The sequence below is a fragment of the Ictidomys tridecemlineatus genome, chromosome 10 (assembly GCF_052094955.1).
Source record: "Ictidomys tridecemlineatus isolate mIctTri1 chromosome 10, mIctTri1.hap1, whole genome shotgun sequence".
In the NCBI taxonomy this organism is placed as follows: domain Eukaryota; kingdom Metazoa; phylum Chordata; class Mammalia; order Rodentia; family Sciuridae; genus Ictidomys; species Ictidomys tridecemlineatus.
Genome location: NC_135486.1, coordinates 109,579,061 through 109,596,564, shown reverse-complemented (window position 1 = coordinate 109,596,564; position 17,504 = coordinate 109,579,061). Strand labels below are relative to the sequence as shown.

At 52.1% G+C, this 17,504-nt stretch overlaps 1 protein-coding gene across 3 annotated transcripts in view; it reads left to right on the top strand.

The window, feature by feature from the left end:
- The first annotated feature begins 3,178 nt into the window (after positions 1 to 3,178).
- The window catches only part of Tecpr1 (tectonin beta-propeller repeat containing 1), a 29,286-nt gene continuing 14,960 nt past the window's right edge, over positions 3,179 to 17,504 (top strand). The window contains exons 1-11 of one of the 3 annotated variants that reach the window (XM_078023713.1): positions 3,179 to 3,335; positions 7,736 to 7,971; positions 8,932 to 9,114; positions 9,330 to 9,452; positions 10,212 to 10,337; positions 12,144 to 12,318; positions 12,431 to 12,531; positions 14,411 to 14,512; positions 15,366 to 15,511; positions 16,255 to 16,739; positions 17,150 to 17,295. In XM_078023713.1, coding sequence (XP_077879839.1) covers positions 3,212 to 3,335; positions 7,736 to 7,971; positions 8,932 to 9,114; positions 9,330 to 9,452; positions 10,212 to 10,337; positions 12,144 to 12,318; positions 12,431 to 12,531; positions 14,411 to 14,512; positions 15,366 to 15,511; positions 16,255 to 16,739; positions 17,150 to 17,295 — 1,947 coding nt within the window. In that variant the 5' untranslated portion in view covers positions 3,179 to 3,211. Of the gene's footprint in view, positions 3,336 to 7,735; positions 7,972 to 8,893; positions 9,115 to 9,329; positions 9,453 to 10,211; positions 10,338 to 12,143; positions 12,319 to 12,430; positions 12,532 to 14,410; positions 14,513 to 15,365; positions 15,512 to 16,254; positions 16,740 to 17,149; positions 17,296 to 17,504 lie in introns of those variants that run through there. The other 2 variants (XM_021719707.3, XM_078023714.1) reach the window with 2 other exon arrangements.

Genomic DNA, 17,504 nt, shown 5'->3' with positions numbered 1-17,504 from the left:
GGCCAGTTTGACTCATCTCTGCCCTTTCTCTGTGGCTCTTCCAACATTTTTCAGTGCATGACCTGCTGGTTTTCTGCAGGGTGAGGGGGCACTGTATTCCTTCCTTTAGTATAAATGCAGTACCTGTCATGGGTTAGCCAACATTAAGCCCTAGACATTCGAATATGTATGAATACATCACTCTCTCAAAGATCTCACAGCATGGTCAAGGAAACAGGAGAGAAAATAATTATAACATCATGTGAAGGGCCAGAATGGAGAATGTACAAATTATGAGGGCATCAGAATGCACACCTACTTTCCCCTCTGGTAAGAGCTGACCTTTGCCCTGAGACTTGAAGGCTGAATGATAATGATCAGGAAGAAAGAAGGTGAGTAGGACATCTCAGACAGTAGGTGCTATGTGTAGGAAGCCTACACTCAGAACAGGGCAGGGCCAGCTTCTGCTGAAGCTGGGGCCTCAAAGCTCAGGGAACTGGCAGAAAAGAGGCTCCCAAGGAGGGTAAGCTGGTGGGCAAGATCTGAGCTGATAGGCAACCATCTCGGCAGTGTAGTAGCCCTTCCTCCCTCAATCCTTAGCCATCCCTCCATGTCTCCAGCACCACACACAGATGCAAGAAGTCTTTCATCCAGAAAACAGTCCTCTGTGTTGCTCCTCAAGTGTTTCTGGAACTCTAAGCAGTGAGCAAGGATGCAAATGGCAAATCAAAATATGCAGAGGATATGATAATACTGTGCTGGATGCTGCATTCCTTCCACTTCATCCTCCCAACAACCCAAAGAGGCAGGTGACAGTATTAACTTACAGGCCAGGACTCAGGTTCACAGCCTGAGTGATTCACACTGACAGAGCTGGGATCTGAACCCACTGTCTGGCCTGGAAAGAAGTGGCAAGGTTAAGACAGAGAGGAAACAATAAATGAAAGAGGTAAAAATAAGCAAAATAGGAATGAGGATTATTCTTTGTGGTGAGGGCAGAAAAACATAGACTTCCTAACCATTGAAGGGAGCTAGTTCTGCACAAACTGTATCAGACCTTAAATTCAAGGAAACTGGTACGAACTGGCATAGTACATGAGCACTGCAAGGAGCCATCAAGAGCACCTAATCAATGCCTCTTTTAATGAGAAAACTGAGACCAAAGGGGAAAAATGGCTGTGTCACAGACAACAGAATCCAGGTCTCTCCTCCTCCACACTAATGTTTCTGCAGTCCAGTGGCCACTCATCCTCCTTCTGCTAATAGTACCCTACGGTTCCTCTGAGGAAGCCCTTTGCTTCTTTGAGCCTTCACACTTTGGGCAGGGTCTACCCACATCTCCCAACAAAATCCACAAATACTAATCTCATAGGTGTTAAGAGAGGGTCGCAGTTAGATGTAGGGCTCCACAAAGACATGCAGGGTTAAGAGGAGGGTCTTTCTTTCTCTTCCACTGGAGTTGGCCTGTCTGGGGCTTCCCAGCCATGATTGTCAGGGAAAAATCTGCATTCTCAGAAAGAAGCAAGAAGGCAGACAAGAAGTGAATATGTTCCTCAGCTTTCCACTACTGCAACAAATACCAAAGATAATTAACTTAGAAAGAGAAAAGGTTTGTTTTGGCTCAGTTTGGGAAGTTTCATGATCTACTGGCCCTGTTGCTTTGGAGCCTGTGATGATGTTACCAATATTTACCAGTGAGGAGTCCTTGCTTCCCCGAATGCTGAAGTAAAACACCAGAGAAGCATGCTGAGGCAAGTGTAGAGTGGAAACTAAAAGCTTTATTAAAGGACAGCAGAAAAGACTTCTCCCCAGAGGAAGAAGGGGACCTGAAAGTCGGAATCCGAGGGGGAGGTTTTCCCTCTTTTATAGCTAAAGTCTTCTTTTACTTTTCCCACATTCCTGTCCTGTTTCCCTTTATCCAGCAGTGATAGTCTGCAGGTGGGAAGGCTCAACAGGTGGGAGATAAGTGGGCTGGAGGAGTAATCTGGGCAGGAAGGGCCTGGGGGTTTTTGGATTAGCACTTCCCTGTTTGCTGGGAGCTGTTTCATTAACAGTTCCTTAGGATGGGTTCTGGGCCTTGGGGACATTAACATTTCAATTTCCCCAAGTGCTGCTCTGATTTCCTGGACTCCATTCTCAATAATGGCCTCCATTTTCTTTACTTTACTCTATATTAGACCAATTTACTTAACTACACTAACTACCTATCTTTAAATCTGGGCTTCAGTGAGGCAGCAAACCCACTCACATCATGCCTGAGAAGTGAAAGAGAGTTGGAAGAAGGGGCTGAGGTTCCATTATTCCCTTTAAGAGCACACCGTCAATTATCTGAAGGCCTCTCACTAGGCTGCACCTCCCTACCGCCCCCAGCTGGGGGACCACCCCTTTAACACATGGGCCTTTGAGAGGCATTCCAGATGCAAACTCTAGCACAGGGGAAACTAGATCTAAGTGGCACTGTTTTAGCCACTGTGTCAGGGTGTGCTTTTTTTTTTTTTTTTTTAAACCAGACATCCCCCTTTTTTATTCTGCATTTTTCCTCCCAGTCCAGATGCAGCAGGTTCAAATCCCCAGGGTCCACCATTTACAATGTGTGTCATTCCCTGAGCTTGTGTCCTCATCTTTAAAATGGGAATAACATCAACACCTACCTTTTTTGAGTTGTGGAGAGTAAGCACTCACATATTAATATTATTAACTATGTTAGCTTTAATTAGATTGTCACTGGAAACACAGTTTGAGCAACACAGTGACCTAATGTTGACACCACGACATGCTATAGTCCCAACGTCACGTTTTCAGGATTCCTCTCCTGCAGCGCAAAGCCTTTGGTCTGTGTGCTTGAGGGCTCCATTTCTGCTCGACGGAACCCACGCAGTCACCGGCTGCCGGCCTCCTCTCCCTCCCGCGGGCGCGGCGCCCACAAGCCGGCGCTCCTCCGGTGCCTGCGGCGGGTGCGCCCAGACTCCCCCCCGGCCCGCCCCCTCTCCTCGCCTGCGGGCCCCGCTCAACAGCCTGCTCTGCTCCTGCAGCAGGGTCCTGGGAGGCGGCGGGCGGTTTGCCCCCACGGGTGTAGTCCTGGAGCTCGCTAGAGCGGACTCTGCACACACGGACCCGCCGCGACCCCGGAAGAGAGAGAGCGCGCTACCCTCCGACCCCTAAGCCGGCTCCAGGCTGCGCGAAGCAGCCAATAGCGCGCTCCTAGGCCGGTGCGTCATGGCGAGATTGGCCAATGAGTGCGGGCCTGGCCGCCGCTTCCGGCCCGCCCACTCGCCTGCGGCCTGGGCAGGTCCGACCCGCTAGCCCAGCCGCGGAGCATCCACTGCGACCCCCGCCCTGGCCGCGCGCCGGCCCAGGTAAGCGCAGCGGCGCAGGGTCGTGGGCACTCGAGTCCCGGCCCCTCGGGGAAAGTCGGGCCGCGGCGACCCCGCATCGACTGCGTTTGCCTAGACCCTTGAAGGGGAGGGAGGGATGTACCTGTGCTCTTTCCTGCACACCTGGAGGGCGCCGCCCTGTCCCGGCGCGGGGAATTCGGGAATGCCGAGGTGCCAGCCGAGGGGCAGTTTCAGAGGACCCCCCACTCCGGCCTTTGGACTGGAGTGATTTGAGTAAGAGATCGCTGGAGACTCGCGGTTTTAGAGAATGGAGCTTCCAGGGGCCTGTCTAACCTTCTCCCTGGGCAGCGTGGGAGCAAATCTGCTTGTGATGGGATTAACTGGTCAGATGGTCAGGGCCCTGCTTCCCGACATATGCTACTGGTGGCAGTGCAGGGGACCACCTGTCGTTTAAGTGCAGGAAATGGGATGAAAGCCAGTCCGACTCAGGGCACCACCTGCCTGGTGGAGCTGGGTGGACCCTGTTCTTCAGGAACAATGAGAGTTCTGTTGCTTCCTCCCACCTTTTTGGACCCTGATATCACTTTTGAGCAGTCTCTGCGCTTGGCAACCAGCAACTGCATTGGTAGCCCAGTGCGCACCAGGTTAGAGTGTCAATTTAACAAACAAACAAAAAATAAATAATTAATAATAAGCAGGAAACTCTTCAGGAAGGCTCCTAAGGCAGCTTCAGAAGAGGTGAATGCTTGGAGATCTTTCTTGTTTTGTGTCCCTTCTTCGATCACTTCTACCCCCAATTGCCTTGGGTACTTTTGGGTCTCTGAAGCGACCTGTGTATAAACTGAGACAGAAAAGCAGATGGCTTTGAGGGTGCAGACTGACTGAAGGTCTAGCTCAAATTCATTTTGTAGTTCTTGGTGAGTTGAAGGCTGCTTCTTGGGTAGATACACACTCCATCGCTCCACTTCTACAAAACAAAGATGCCCCAGGATTTCAGAATGGTAACAATGCTCCAAATACCCTTAAGGACCCCATGACTCAGGACAGGTTGCCTGGGCATCTCACAGCCAGAAAGTAGCATGTGAGGAGTTGAGGGTGCTAGAAACAATTGACAGAGGCAGAAAGGAGTTGTGGGTGACTAAGGATATTTACCCCATGTCACCTTTAGCTGGTTAGTGACTGCTGTCTGGGTCTCCATTTTGAAGGGAGTTTGTAAACATAACCCCCACTCTTTCTTTTATCTGCAGCAAAGTATTTTTCCATTAACTGCCCAGAAGGTTCAATTATGTCTGGAAGGAAATTACTGCTTAGTCATTTATCTAAAGGAAAGTGTATCAAACACAAGTCAAAGTCTCTGTTCTTTGAGCTTCACCTGCAGACTCAGTCTGACTTGGCTGGTTGCTTACATGTTGAATTGTGAGCTATCTTTGCAAACAAAATTGTATTAAAATGTCACCATAGAAACTGACATTTTTTTTCCATTTCCCTCTTACTATTTTATTTATTTTTAAAAATTTTTTATTGGTGCATAATAATTGTACACACTGAAACTGACTTTTTTTTTTTTTTTTGGTACTAGGGATTGAGCTCAGGGGTACTCGACCACTGAACCACATCCCCATCCCTGTTTTGTATTTTATTTAGAGACAGGGTCTCACTGAATTGCTTAGTGCCTTGCAATTACTGAGGCTGGCTTTGAACTTGTGATTCTCCTCTCCTGTGTCAGCTTCCCAAGCTGCTGGGATAACAGGCATGTGCCTTGCATGGCTGAAACTGACAGTTTTAAAATAAACTTTTTACCAACATTTTATGATGAAGATTTTCAAATATAAAGCCAAATTGAAAGAATTAAACAGTGAATGTCCCCATACCCACATCTTATTCATTATATGTTGACCCTTTACTTGCTCTATTGCATCTCTGCCCACCAATTGTGACCTTACTATTTATTTATTTATGGTTCCAGGAATTGAACCCATAGGCGCTTAATCACTGAGCCACATCCCCAGCCCTTTTTATTTTTTATTTTGAGACACTGTCTCACTCAGTTGCTGAGGTTGGCTTTGAACTTGTGAACCTCCTGCCTCAGCCTCCCGAAACACTGGGAATATAGGCAGGAGCCACTGTGCTCAGCTGTGACTTTACTTTTTAAGTGCTTTCCTGGAGTAGTTCTGTCTAGGCTCAGGGAGTTGGCAGTCTGTATTGGAGGTAGGTGGAGGCGTTTATCATTAAACGGTTGAACACCCACCCTCTAGAGTGCTGATAAGAAGAAAAGAAGAGGCCCAAGGCTCAGGCCCACTGGAAAGGAACTTGATTTTTTAAAATATTTTAAATGAGATGAGAGATAAGTGGCAGTTTGTGGTAGTAAATGCCAAGTAATAAAATGATATCAGTAACACTGTTGAGTTCTTGCTGGGCACTGAACGATGTTGATCATCCACGCTGTGCCTGTATGTAATTCTCACAAGGTAAGTAGGTCACTATTCCTTTCTGACTTTTCTGCATTAGCAAATCAAGTTGCAGGCAGGTTAGATAACTTTTATGGTACTAGAAAGTAATGGAGTGAGGATCCGAATCCTGGCCATCTGGGTGCAGGCAGTTCTGAACACTCTTCTTAGTCATTGTAAAGGTATCAGAGAGAACCTTTCTGCCTGACCGAGAAGAAAGGGTGAGGTGGCCTGGGGCCACCATGGGTTCTGACTCAGGCATCTGGACACCAACACAGTTTTCAGCTGGCTCCAGATGGCTGGTGTTCTGATTTGTCTGTGTGTCTGGCAGACACTGGTGCCCCTGGGCTTGAGGAGGTCGGCAGTTCTACGGGTCAGCTCTGTCTCCCCAGGCTTGCTCTGTAAGGCTGATCAGTCCCTTTCCTGAGCTCTGCATCTACTTCCTGTCATGGGTGTTTCTAGGAACTTGGCTTCTGTTCTGTCTCCCATTTCCTGTTCCATATCCCCTCTGTGACTTCCTTCTCAACCCTCACTCTTCTTGGAGTTTGTCAGACCCACTATGTTCCAGAAGAGCCTGTGTTGCCCACGGCAGATGCACCTGTTTCAGCACGTCCTGTCTCCAGGCATCTCTATAATGGGGGTGCCTCTGGCATGCTGCAGGGGTGGGACAGCAGGGCCCAGCCTTGACCACCTAAATAAACCTGTCTCTTGATAGCTCCAGTTTCCAAACCCCATGGGAGGTAAGCTTGTCTTTGGCTTTTCTCTCTCCTGGCCTGAGGGCAGTGTTCCCTGGTTGGATCTGGGAGCCACCCAGTCAGACAGGGCCCTTTGTGGTGACTCCCTACTACCCTCAGTACCCTCAGGCCTCAGCCCCTCACTGCATGTTTGGCTGCACTGCTCTGGCTCTGTGGCCCTGTGGTAGGAGGAAGTCTGCTCCTGCCGGAAGCTAGAACTCCAGGAATTAACCCCAGGAGCAGCAGCCAAGGGGTGGAGGGACAGTCAGTGGCAGATCTTGGCCACCCCAAACAGAGCTCTCTGCCTCCTGGCTGTCTTATTCTGTGTTGCTTTCTTTTGCCACACCCTTCCACCATGATTTCTGTCTCACCTGGGGCCCAGAGCTATGGACATGGCCAACTTTTGAGTGGCCATAACTTCTGAAACCATGAGCCAAAACATCTTTCCTCCTTTAAAAAAAGAAAGAAAGAGAGGAAAGGGGTGGAGAGTGGCAGAAGAAAAAAGGAAGAAAGGGAGGGTAAGAGAGGACCTTTGGGTCCTGGAGTTCACAGAGTCACCTGGCCCCTACCCATTAGCACTGACCTACACATTGGCAAGTCCAGGCATGGACATGTTAGCTTTCCATGCCACTAGAAAGTGATGGACCCAGGACCTGAATTCTGGCAGAAGAGTAGGAACATAGTGACCTTCTTACCTTGTGAGAACTCAAGTCAGACGATACAGGCACAGGACGGATGACGACATTGTTGAGGACCCCGCACAGCTCTGGCTGGGGTAGCCAGGCTGTGTGGACGCCCTTCACCAAACCTAGATAGGAGTGTCACAGTGAGAGCAGCTCAGGGAAGGACAGGATTCCACCAAATTTATAGACTTCATTTATTCTTTTGAAAGAATATAGTTTCTGAAGAGACTGTAACAGAACTGGAAAGGGACTTGATTTGGGGACATATGCGCATGGATATTACATATATTTTTTCCTATACTTTTCTGTCTGTTTGAAAAAAAAAATCCTCATAATGAAAAGGAAGAAAAGGCAAAGAAAGAAAAAGCCGGTCCACGCTGGAAGTGGGGCTCTGCTTCTGATCTGTGGGGTGAACACCGACTCCTCCCTGTGCCTCTGTGCCATCTGTGGTTCGAGGCCGTCTGGTAGAGGGCTCCTAGGTTCTGCCTGGCCCTGATTTCCCTGGGCTGGGGACCAGGACACTGACACTCTCTCTTTTGCCACTGGTTTTCCTCCAGCCGCCGACACCATGCCCACCTCAGTGCTGTGGGCGGTGGACCTCTTTGGGAGAGTATACACTCTGTCCACGGCTGGCCAGTACTGGGAACTGTGCAAGGATGCCCAGCTGGAGTTCAAGCGGGTCAGCGCGGCCATGCAGTGTTGCTGGGGCATTGCCTGCGACAACCAGGTCTACTTGTACATGTGCGCCAACGATGTCCCCATCCGCCGCCGAGAGGAGGCCTATGAGAATCAGGTAGTGGCCCAGGCAGGGCTGTAGCTAAGGTGGTTGGATTCCTGGGTTATTGGTTAAAATAAACCAAAGAAGAGACAGAGGCCCTAGCCTCCCTACCAGTCCCCGTATTTGTTTTCTTCATTGTACTTAAAATCCACATATTGGGAGCTAGTGGGGCTGAAGCTCCTGTTGTCTTTGCCAGAACAGACTGGTCTGCAGGAGGGTGGGCTCTAGCAATGTTGAGAACCACCGGAGCCGGGCTGGCTCGTGCCTTTTATTTCCTTCCTCTTGGAGTACTGTGGCTGCGGCTGTGGGTGGGTTCTCTCCAGTGGGGCCATGCTGATGCACTGACTTTTTTTTTTTGGTACCTGGGTTTCAACCCAGAGACATTTAACTACTAAGCTACCTCCCAGCCTTTCTTTGTATTTTATTTAGAGACAGGGTCTCACTGAGTTGCTTAGTGTTTTGTTAAGTTGCCGTGGCTGGCTTTGAACTTGGGATCTTCCTGCCTCGGCCTCCTGAGTTGCTAGGATTACAGGCATGTGCTACCATGCCTGGCCCTCATGCACTGACTTTTTTTGGAGGGTACTGGGGATTGAACTCAGGGGCACTTGGCCACTGAGCCATACTCCCAGCCCTGTTTTGTATTTTATTTAGAGCCAGGGTCTCACTGAGTTGCTTAGTACCTTGCTGTTGCTGAGACTGGCTTTGAACTCGCAATCCTCCTGTCTCAGCCTCCCCAGCTGCTGGGATGACAGGCATGCGCCACCATGCCCAACTTGACACACTGACTTTTGATAGAGTGGCAGGAAGTCCTTGATTCCCGAGTCCCAGTGCATACCTTTCACTAACCTTCCATGCCAGAGATAAGGGGGGGGGGGTCTGCTGGGGAGGGACCTGTTGGACCTAGAGGGGCCCTGCCCACCTGGGTCTCTCCTGGCAGGCTCCGGCCTAAGGCCATCTCTGTGTCTCTGGCCTCAGCGTTGGAATCCCATGGGTGGCTTCTGCGAGAAGCTCCTGCCGAGTGACCGCTGGCAGTGGAGTGACGTGAGTGGGCTCCAACACCGGCTGCTGGATGGGGTGGCGCTACCCTCGCCACACTGGGAGTGGGAGTCAGACTGGTACGTGGATGAGAATTTTGGAGGGGAACCCACCGAAAAAGGGGTAGGTGAACTCAGTACCCATCGTGGCTGCCCCTGGGGGAGGGATGGTTGGTCCCAGCCTGTCCCTTTAGCGCTGCTCTTCCCAGTGGTGTCTGACCCCTGCTTGTGTGGGGTGTCCTGCTTCAGGTCCTGCTCCCTCCTCTCCCTCCCCACCTTCCCTGGCTCTTCAGATTACTCCCCCCCGAGCCTTACAGAGTCCCCACCGTGGCATTTCAGGGGTGGACGTATGCCATTGACTTTCCCGCCACCTACACGAGAGACAAGAAGTGGAATTCGTGCGTGCGGCGACGGAAGTGGATCCGGTACAGGAGATACAAGTCCCGGGACACCTGGGCCAAGGTCCTCCTGACTGGGCATGGTGTGGGCATGGGTTCTGGGGACAGTGACCCCTGGCAGGAGGGTCAAGGAAGCCTCATCCCCAAACCCCTGCCTGTGCACAAGGGGACACTGTGCCCTCCCTGGGTCCTTCCTTGGAGCTGTTTCCAGTTCCAGAACCTCCTGCACCATATATCCCTTCATCTAAGAGATGGCCACGCAGGGAGCTAAGCCAGGCCACAGCCCAGGAGCTCAGAGGACCCCCCCAGGCCTCCTCTCCCCCACCAAGGGAGGTACCGGAAGCTTCAGTGCTGTTCTCCTGACCCAAAGGAACCTCTAGCTCAGGGACAGAGGCCTGGCCTCAGCGTTCACGGCTGCCAGCCCCGCCTGCTGGCCGCTGGGCTGGGAGAAGCCAGGAGAGTAGGGTATCTGTGGAGGGTTTGCACCTGCAGGACTGTGTTCTGCCACCAGCCCCATTCTAGAGAAGAGTCACACAGTCAGGTCACTGGGAACCAGGGCCAAGACCCTGTGGCATATCTGCCTTTCACGGGGGAGCAGCAGTGCCATTCAGGGATGGCCTAGGCCTGGTGACAGATAGGGCACGGAAGAGGGGACCCAGGGCCAGGGGCCTGCAGTGCTGTGGCTGCCTCCTTCCTGAAGTCGGGCTGTTGTGGGCCAAGCTGAGAATGGAAGTCATGTGCTGGGAGTCAGGGACAGGCAGGGGACGGTGCTATGTGGAGCCTGCCCAGGTAGTGACAGCCACTGCTTCTCACCTCATTTCAGATCCCCTCAAAGGATGACCCCAAGGAACTCCCTGACCCCTTTAATGACCTCTCTGTCGGCGGGTGGGAGATTACAGAGGAGCCCGTGGGCCGCCTGTCAGTCTGGGCTGTGTCTCTGCAGGGAAAGGTAAGGCCACACCTCTCTGTGTTCTGCATGGGAGGCACCAGGGAGGCCAGCCTGGGGTGTGACAGAGGCTCCCTGAGGTGGAGGAATGAGGGATGCCCTTGGAACCTCCCACCTCTGTTCCCTGGAGCCGGGGCAGGCCCCCTTCCTGTGCATCCTGTCTGTGGGTCCCTGCGTCTCACTATTCCCAGAAACCTCTGGTCCCCATCCCATGCCTGGCCCTGGCCTGTCCTCCAAGCCCATCTTGGGCTCAGGTGCCAAAAATGTTGTCTCCTTAGGCAGATTCTGGGCCCCTTGCCAGCGCTTTTGTGGTGCCTCCCACAGTCACTGGGAGCATCACGCCTGGGTGGGTGTGTGGGCAGTTGGGATGGTGGGTGGGTAGGTGGAGAGTGGGCAGTGGATGGACGGTGGGTAGGTGGTAATGTGCAGGTAGATGGATGGTGGGTGGATGAGTGGATGGTAGTTGGACAGATGGATGGTAGGTGGGTAGATGAAAGGATTATGGGTGGGTGGACAGGTAGGTGGTGGATGGAGGGATGGTGGGTGAATGGATGGATGAGGGGAAGACATGTAGATGGATGGATCATGGTTAGGTAGGTGGATGGATGGGTAGTTGATCGTTGGACAGATAGGTGGTGGGTGTGTGGGTGGATAGATGTTGGGGGACAGATGTTTAGAGAGAGGATCCTTTTCTCAGGGAGTTTGTAAATTAAGCAAAAGAATTAAACTCACCTCAGCAGCAACAGCATCAGATGGTCCCGAGCAAAAAGCACCCAACACTTTTATCGTTTTCTTTTATCATTTTAGATTATATTTTATGATTGTGCAGTAATTCTTACCACAAATTGACCACAAGTTTCCTGCTGGCTTGGGAACAGTCAAAGCAGAGTATTTTTAGCAGGCTCACCTCTGGGGTCATGTTGGGCCCAGGTTTAGGTTAACCACAGGTGTTTCCTCTGAGCCCCGCTGAATGGTGGTGACGAGAGACCAGGCAGGGTGAAGGACCAGGGACCCTGCCCACTTGGATGTAAAGAGGGAGGAGGACAGGGGCCACAGAGCAGTGTTTATGCCTCAGTGGCAGCCACGAGCCAGAGTGGCTGACCACTCCTGTGGTCTGTAAGAGGTGGCACAGGGACCCTGTGCTCCAGGAAGAACTAGGGAGGCAGGTGTACCCTGAAACACTGGTGGTGGAAGGGGACTTCCTAGGCCTTGTCCTGCAGGGTCTGTTGAAAGGCGGGGTGGGCAAGGTTGGGGGATTGGGATCCCCAGTCTGAACACTGCTCTTGGAAGGAGTCACCAGCCTTCCCTGGACCCAGCGGAGGTGTACAGCTTCCTCCAGATGAAGTGCACCTAACAGTTTGGACGACATATAGGAGTTGCTCAGTCTTAACTGTTCAGATTAAGGAGCAAAAGAAGTGGGCATTGTAGATTTTGTTTAAACTGAACTGGGGGGTTTTCCTGCTGTCCACTGGGACTCTGGCTTCCCCTAGAGACCAGTGTCCTGGGAGCATATCACCACTAGGGGGCACAGGACACCCAGGCCAGCTGCACGCCTGAGGCTGGATGGTAGGGGGTGCCCGGTAGAGGGTTCTCACAGGCAGATGAACAGAACAGGCCCATCCCCCAGGGCCACTGAAATCCAGGGTTTACAAATTTTTTCACCACGTTGGGGTCATTAACTTCACCGGCAGTGAAGGGTTGGGAGGGAAATATATACCATCAGATATGTGGGCACACGAGAGATCCCCGTGTGCCACCTGTGTGAGTGTGCTGAGATGCTGATGCGAGTGCCCTGCTCTGCTTTTCCAGGTGTGGTATCGAGAGGATGTCAGCCACTCCAACCCGGAAGGCTCCTGGTGGTCCCTGGTGGACACCCCAGGGGAGGTGGTCCAGATCAGCTGTGGGCCCCATGACCTTCTGTGGGCCACCCTCTGGGAGGGGCAGGCCCTGGTCCGGGAAGGAATCAACAGGAACAACCCCAAAGGTGGGTAGCTCAGGACTGGCCCTATGCCCCAAAATGGGAAGTGGGGTGAGGGCGCTTAATCCCCAGCGTTTTGGCTGATGGAAGTGCCTGGGGTTTCTTTTGGGGTTGATAGGAAGTTTCTGGTCCATAGTGGAGCCTCCTGGGTCTGAAAATGGGATCATGCACATCTCCGTGGGCGTCGGCGTGGTCTGGGCTGTCACTAAAGACCGGAAAGTAAGATGGGGAATGCTGCGGGCTGGGGGTGCCATTTCATGTTGAAGGTCAGGATGGTTCAAGCCCTTGAGCAGAAATCTAGCATCAGCCAAGCACTGTGAACATTTTTGCTGTTGAAATTGGTGCATTCCTCCATCTCTCCCCTCGCCCACGGGGGATATTGTGATGCGGAACAACTACATGTATTACTTCAGGGGCCCAGCATTTCAAATAACCAGAAGCGGATCTGCCAGAGCCCCGTGAGCTGGATGCCTGGCCTTTCCTATCCAGTGCTTTTATTTGTATTTTATCAGTGGCAAGCCCAGTAAGGTTAGCCAGTTTCAGATTACTTTCATGATTTCTTTCCAACCACACATCAAGGGGAATCCCCTAGCACCCAGGAGTTTGGTGGACCTCACATCTGAGCCAAGGGCCCCCAGTCCTCAGGTTACGCCCAGCCTGAAAAAGTATAGCACTGTCCCCCCAGCATGTCCCAAGCATCCCACTTTCCACAGATCATGACTTCCAAGACCCTCTTACAGCAGCACATTGTCCCCTTTAGAGTAAAAACAAGCAAAAATTTCATTTACATCATAGTTTGTTCAGTCTTCAGACAAACATTTGACTGTTCATTTTCTTTGGATCTTTAAGAGACATTTTAGATATTCTAGTGTAGTTTTTTTTTTTCTTTTGGCTGCTCTTGCTGTGTTGCCTGGGCTCAAGCCGTCCTCCTGCCCTAGCCTCCCTTCCAGGTAGCTGGCACGACAGGTGCATCCTATTGCAGCCGATTCTCCAGAAATTTTTATAAGAGGGGTTTGAGGGTCTTTTTATGTAACCCTTCCTCTCCCCACCTCAGGAATTCTAGAACATGTGAGCGCTACTAGATCAAGATCCAGTGGATCTGAGACTGATGGGGGCCCGTACAGGCCACCATCCATAGTGGGTGAGAACAGCCCTGGGGGACAGCTGGTCCGGGGTAGGGGTTGAGGATGACCACCAGGTGAGCTGTGGGGTCAGGTAGGCCTGTGGGAATTCAGTTCAATTTTGTAGCCATATATATGTGTGTGTGTGTGTGTGTGTGTGTGTGTGTGTGTGTGTGTGTGTGTGTATATATATATATATATATATTATTTTTTTTTTTTTAAAGAGAGAGAGAGAATTTTTAATATTTATTTTTTAGTTTTGGCAGACACAACATCTTTGTTTGTATGTGGTGCTGAGGATCGAACCTGGCCCGCATGCATGCCAGGCGAGTGCGCTACCGCTTGAGCCACAACCCCAGCCCAATATATATTTTTTGAGGGGGTACTAGGGATTGAACTCAGGGGCACTCAATCACTGAGCCACATCCCCAGCCCTGTTTTGTATTGTATTTAGAGACAGGGTCTCTCGGAGTTGCTTAGTGCCTCGCTGTTGCTGAGGCTGGCTTTGAACTCGTGATCCTCCTGTCTCGGTCCCCTGAGCTGTTGGGATTACAGGCCCGCGCCACCGTGCCTAGCCTCAACTGTGTATATTTTTACAAGTCAACATGAAAAAAGTTAACATTAAAAAGACTATGTTATATAACAGTAAAAGTAGACCCCAAATAGGGTATTTATTCTAAAAATGAATTTATGAAGAATTAGTTTTCCTAAAAGACCTTTTCCGCATGTTAGGGCAGAGAATAGATGAGAAGCTACAGGACAAGGGAAGCAGAGGTCAGGTAGGATGGTGCTGAGCAGGGACAGAGGGCAGGATGGGGGAGGATAGACGTGCATCAGCGTCTCCTTTCTCACCGTGTGCCCTGCTCATTTAGAGTCCTGAGCCAAAGGTCAGATGATTCACTTGTTCTTCCTGAGCCTTAGGAAAAGCCCTCTGCTCCATGTCCTCCAGGGAGGCTATTTATTTTGGACTTTTCCAGGTATGGTTCCGAAGGGGTGTCAACTCTCACAATCCCTGTGGCACCAGCTGGATCGAGATGGTTGGCGAGATGGTCATGGTGAACGTGGGGCTCAATGACCAGGTGTGCTCATGGCCCCCGGGTCCCCCCACCTTTCCTGCCCCGCATCTCACAGCCTTTTCACTTATGGGCTCCTCACGCTTGATGCAGTGAGTCTCCGCCTTGGACGGTCCCGGGGACTGGCTCCCTCAGGGTTCTGGAGTCTCTACTTGTCCTGGAGTTACTTTCCTAAGGACCCTCAGATCAGTGAGCCTGGATCTGCTGGGGGGGCCGGGTGTGTGTGTGACCCAGAGACTGGAAGGTGTCATTTAAAGATATTTGGGGGATCAGGTGTATGGACACAAAGCGGGACCTCCAACTTTGACTCTTGACCCTGCTTCTCATGAGTGTCGTCCGTATCATCTGACAGTGTGGCCTCCTTATTAACAAAGGTTTGGGTACTTTTTAAGATTCAAAGGGCACAGCTCCTTGTTGTGAGGTGATTGCCCCCGCCCCCACCCCTAAGAACGTGGAAGTTCTCTTGGGGATCAGCTTCCCACCAGAGGCCTGAAGATAGTGTCATAGGCGGACCTTGTACCCCAGCACAGCCCCACTGTCTGTGGACCTTGTCACTCGAAGCTCCCAAAGCTCCTGGTCTGCCTAAAGTCAAGGAGCCAGGACTGTGGCCCTGCGTCCCCTGAGCTTGCTGCTGAGCTCAGCCCGCCTCACCCCTGCGAGGCTCCTCTTACACACTGGACTTTTGCACACCCCACCCCACCAACCTCCCCATCCCTAACACACATGCACACACCCGCTGCACGCCTCAGGGAGGCGCAGCTCCTGCCTGCATTTGCAGGTGTGTGCTTCCTTGGCTACCTGTCCTCCCCACACATCCCCAGTCTACACCAGACTCCTCTGAGCAGCATCTCTGTTCCAGGTCTGGGGTATCAGCTGTGAGGACCGAGCTGTGTACTTCCGGCAGGGCGTCACCCCCAGTGAGCTCAGTGGGAAGACATGGAAGGCTATTGTTGCCACCCGAGAGTGTGACCGGTCCCACTCTGGCAGCTCGTCAAGCCTCCTCAGGTGACCCAGGGGTGGTAGGGCATAGAAGTCAAACAAAGAATGACCACATGACCCAGTCAATTCACTCTTAGTTTCATAGCTAAAAAAATTGAAAACAAGTGTTTAAGCAAAAGTTTGTACAGGAATGTTTATGGAAGTATTAGTCACAGTGACCAAAAGATGGAACTAGCCCAACAACCAGCAGTGATTGGGCAATGAAAGAAATGGCGATCTGACACATGGCACCACAGGCATGAACATTGAAAACACGGTCCTCAGTGAAAGAAGCCAGACACAAAAGGCCACACGTTGGTCCCTTGGTTCAATGTATATGAAATGTCCAGAACAGGCAATTCCATAATGATAACATGTTAGCCAGAGGAGTTGTGGGTAGAGGGAACGGAGGATAGAGTGACTGCCTCGTGGGTACAGAGTGTCCATTTGGGCAATGAGAAAGTTCTGGAACTCAGAAGAGATGAGGTTGTACAACATTGTCAGTCCACTAAGTGCCACTGAATTGAATGCTTTAAAATGCTGTGTTTTACACAGTGAAAAAGATCCTCATCCCAAATCTCCACCCCCAGGCACACTGAAGTGATTGATCTGGGGGGAGGCCCAGGTGTCTCAGCTCCCTGGGAAACAGGGATTGTGCAGAGGAAGAGACAGGAGTTCAGGGAGGTTGTGACTCCTGAGGTCACTCAGGTGGTCATGGTGGGATAGCACCCCCCACGATGGAATGATGATCTCCCCTGCTCTGTCCCCAGTGCTGGCTGCTTCTTTGGTGATGAAGTGAGGGCCAGTAGTGACTCTGCATCCCACGACACTGACGTTTCTTCAGAAGTCGAGAGACGGGACCCCGAGCAGCCTCTCCCTAAGGAGTCTTTGGACAATCCCCAGAACCCCAATGAGAGCTCAGCCTTGGACCCTGGGGCCAGCAGGACTGCAGAGTGTGATGTGGAGAATGCCTGCCCAGTGGTGGGCAGAGGGGAGCCCACTCAGGCCCCTGGTCCCAGTGGGCGTCCAGCTGAGCTGCCCTGGACTAACATTGACCTGAAGGAGCCCAAGAAGGCGCCTAACCACTCAGCTGCTGGCCTCCCTGAATCCACGGGCCTCGCCTCCCTGGGGCTCTTTACCCTGGGCTTGGAGGAGCCCTATGGGGCCGATGACCACCTGCTGTGGGCCTGGGTGTCAGGAGGTGGCTGCGCAGTGGAGGCAGGCTCCGTGCTCAAGTGGTTCACTGTCCAGTCTGGTAAGGGGCCCTGTTGGTTCGGTAGGACCTGGCATCCCAGGAGGTGCACCTGAGGGGAGTGGGCCATGGATGAATCGGGGCTGGAGCAGGCCCATCATCCTGCCTGAATGCCCAGGTCTCAGCAGTGCTGACCGAGCCCTTGGGTCAGTTTGTGGCCATCAGAGATCCACTGGGGAGACCAGGGGAACGAAGCCAGCAGCCAGACTTCCCTGCCTTCTCCCAGTCCTCTCCCAGTCCTGGCTGGGGACAATAACTTGCTCATGAGAGCAAATGGTGGGAGGAAGGCTTACAGGACATTCTACAGAGACTGGAGCTTTCTAGCAAGGAAGGGCTGATTGCGGGGTCAGGGGAGCAATCCTGGCCTCCTGCCTGCCTCGCTGTAGGCAGGGTGACACTGCGGCCTCCTGCAGGCCTGTCTCCCTCAGTGCAGACGCTGTCCCTGTCCATCACGCCAGCACAAACCGCCGCCTGGAGGAAGCAGATCTTCCAGCAGCTCACAGAAAGGACCAAGCGGGAGCTGGAGAACTTCCGGCATTACGAGCAGGCCGTGGAGCAGGTGGGCGCCCGGCTGTCCCCAGTGCTGCCTTCTTAATAGGCTTTTGTTGAGTCTCACCCCTGAGGTGGGGCAGAGGAGCATCAGTGGCTCTGTCCGTGCCATTGCGGACACACAGCCTGGCTTCCAGGCCCCAGGATAGATCAAAGATCAGAAGATGAGGTCCTTTATTCACCCATCCTGAAGGACTTTCGTTGGGGCCTTCAGGGCAC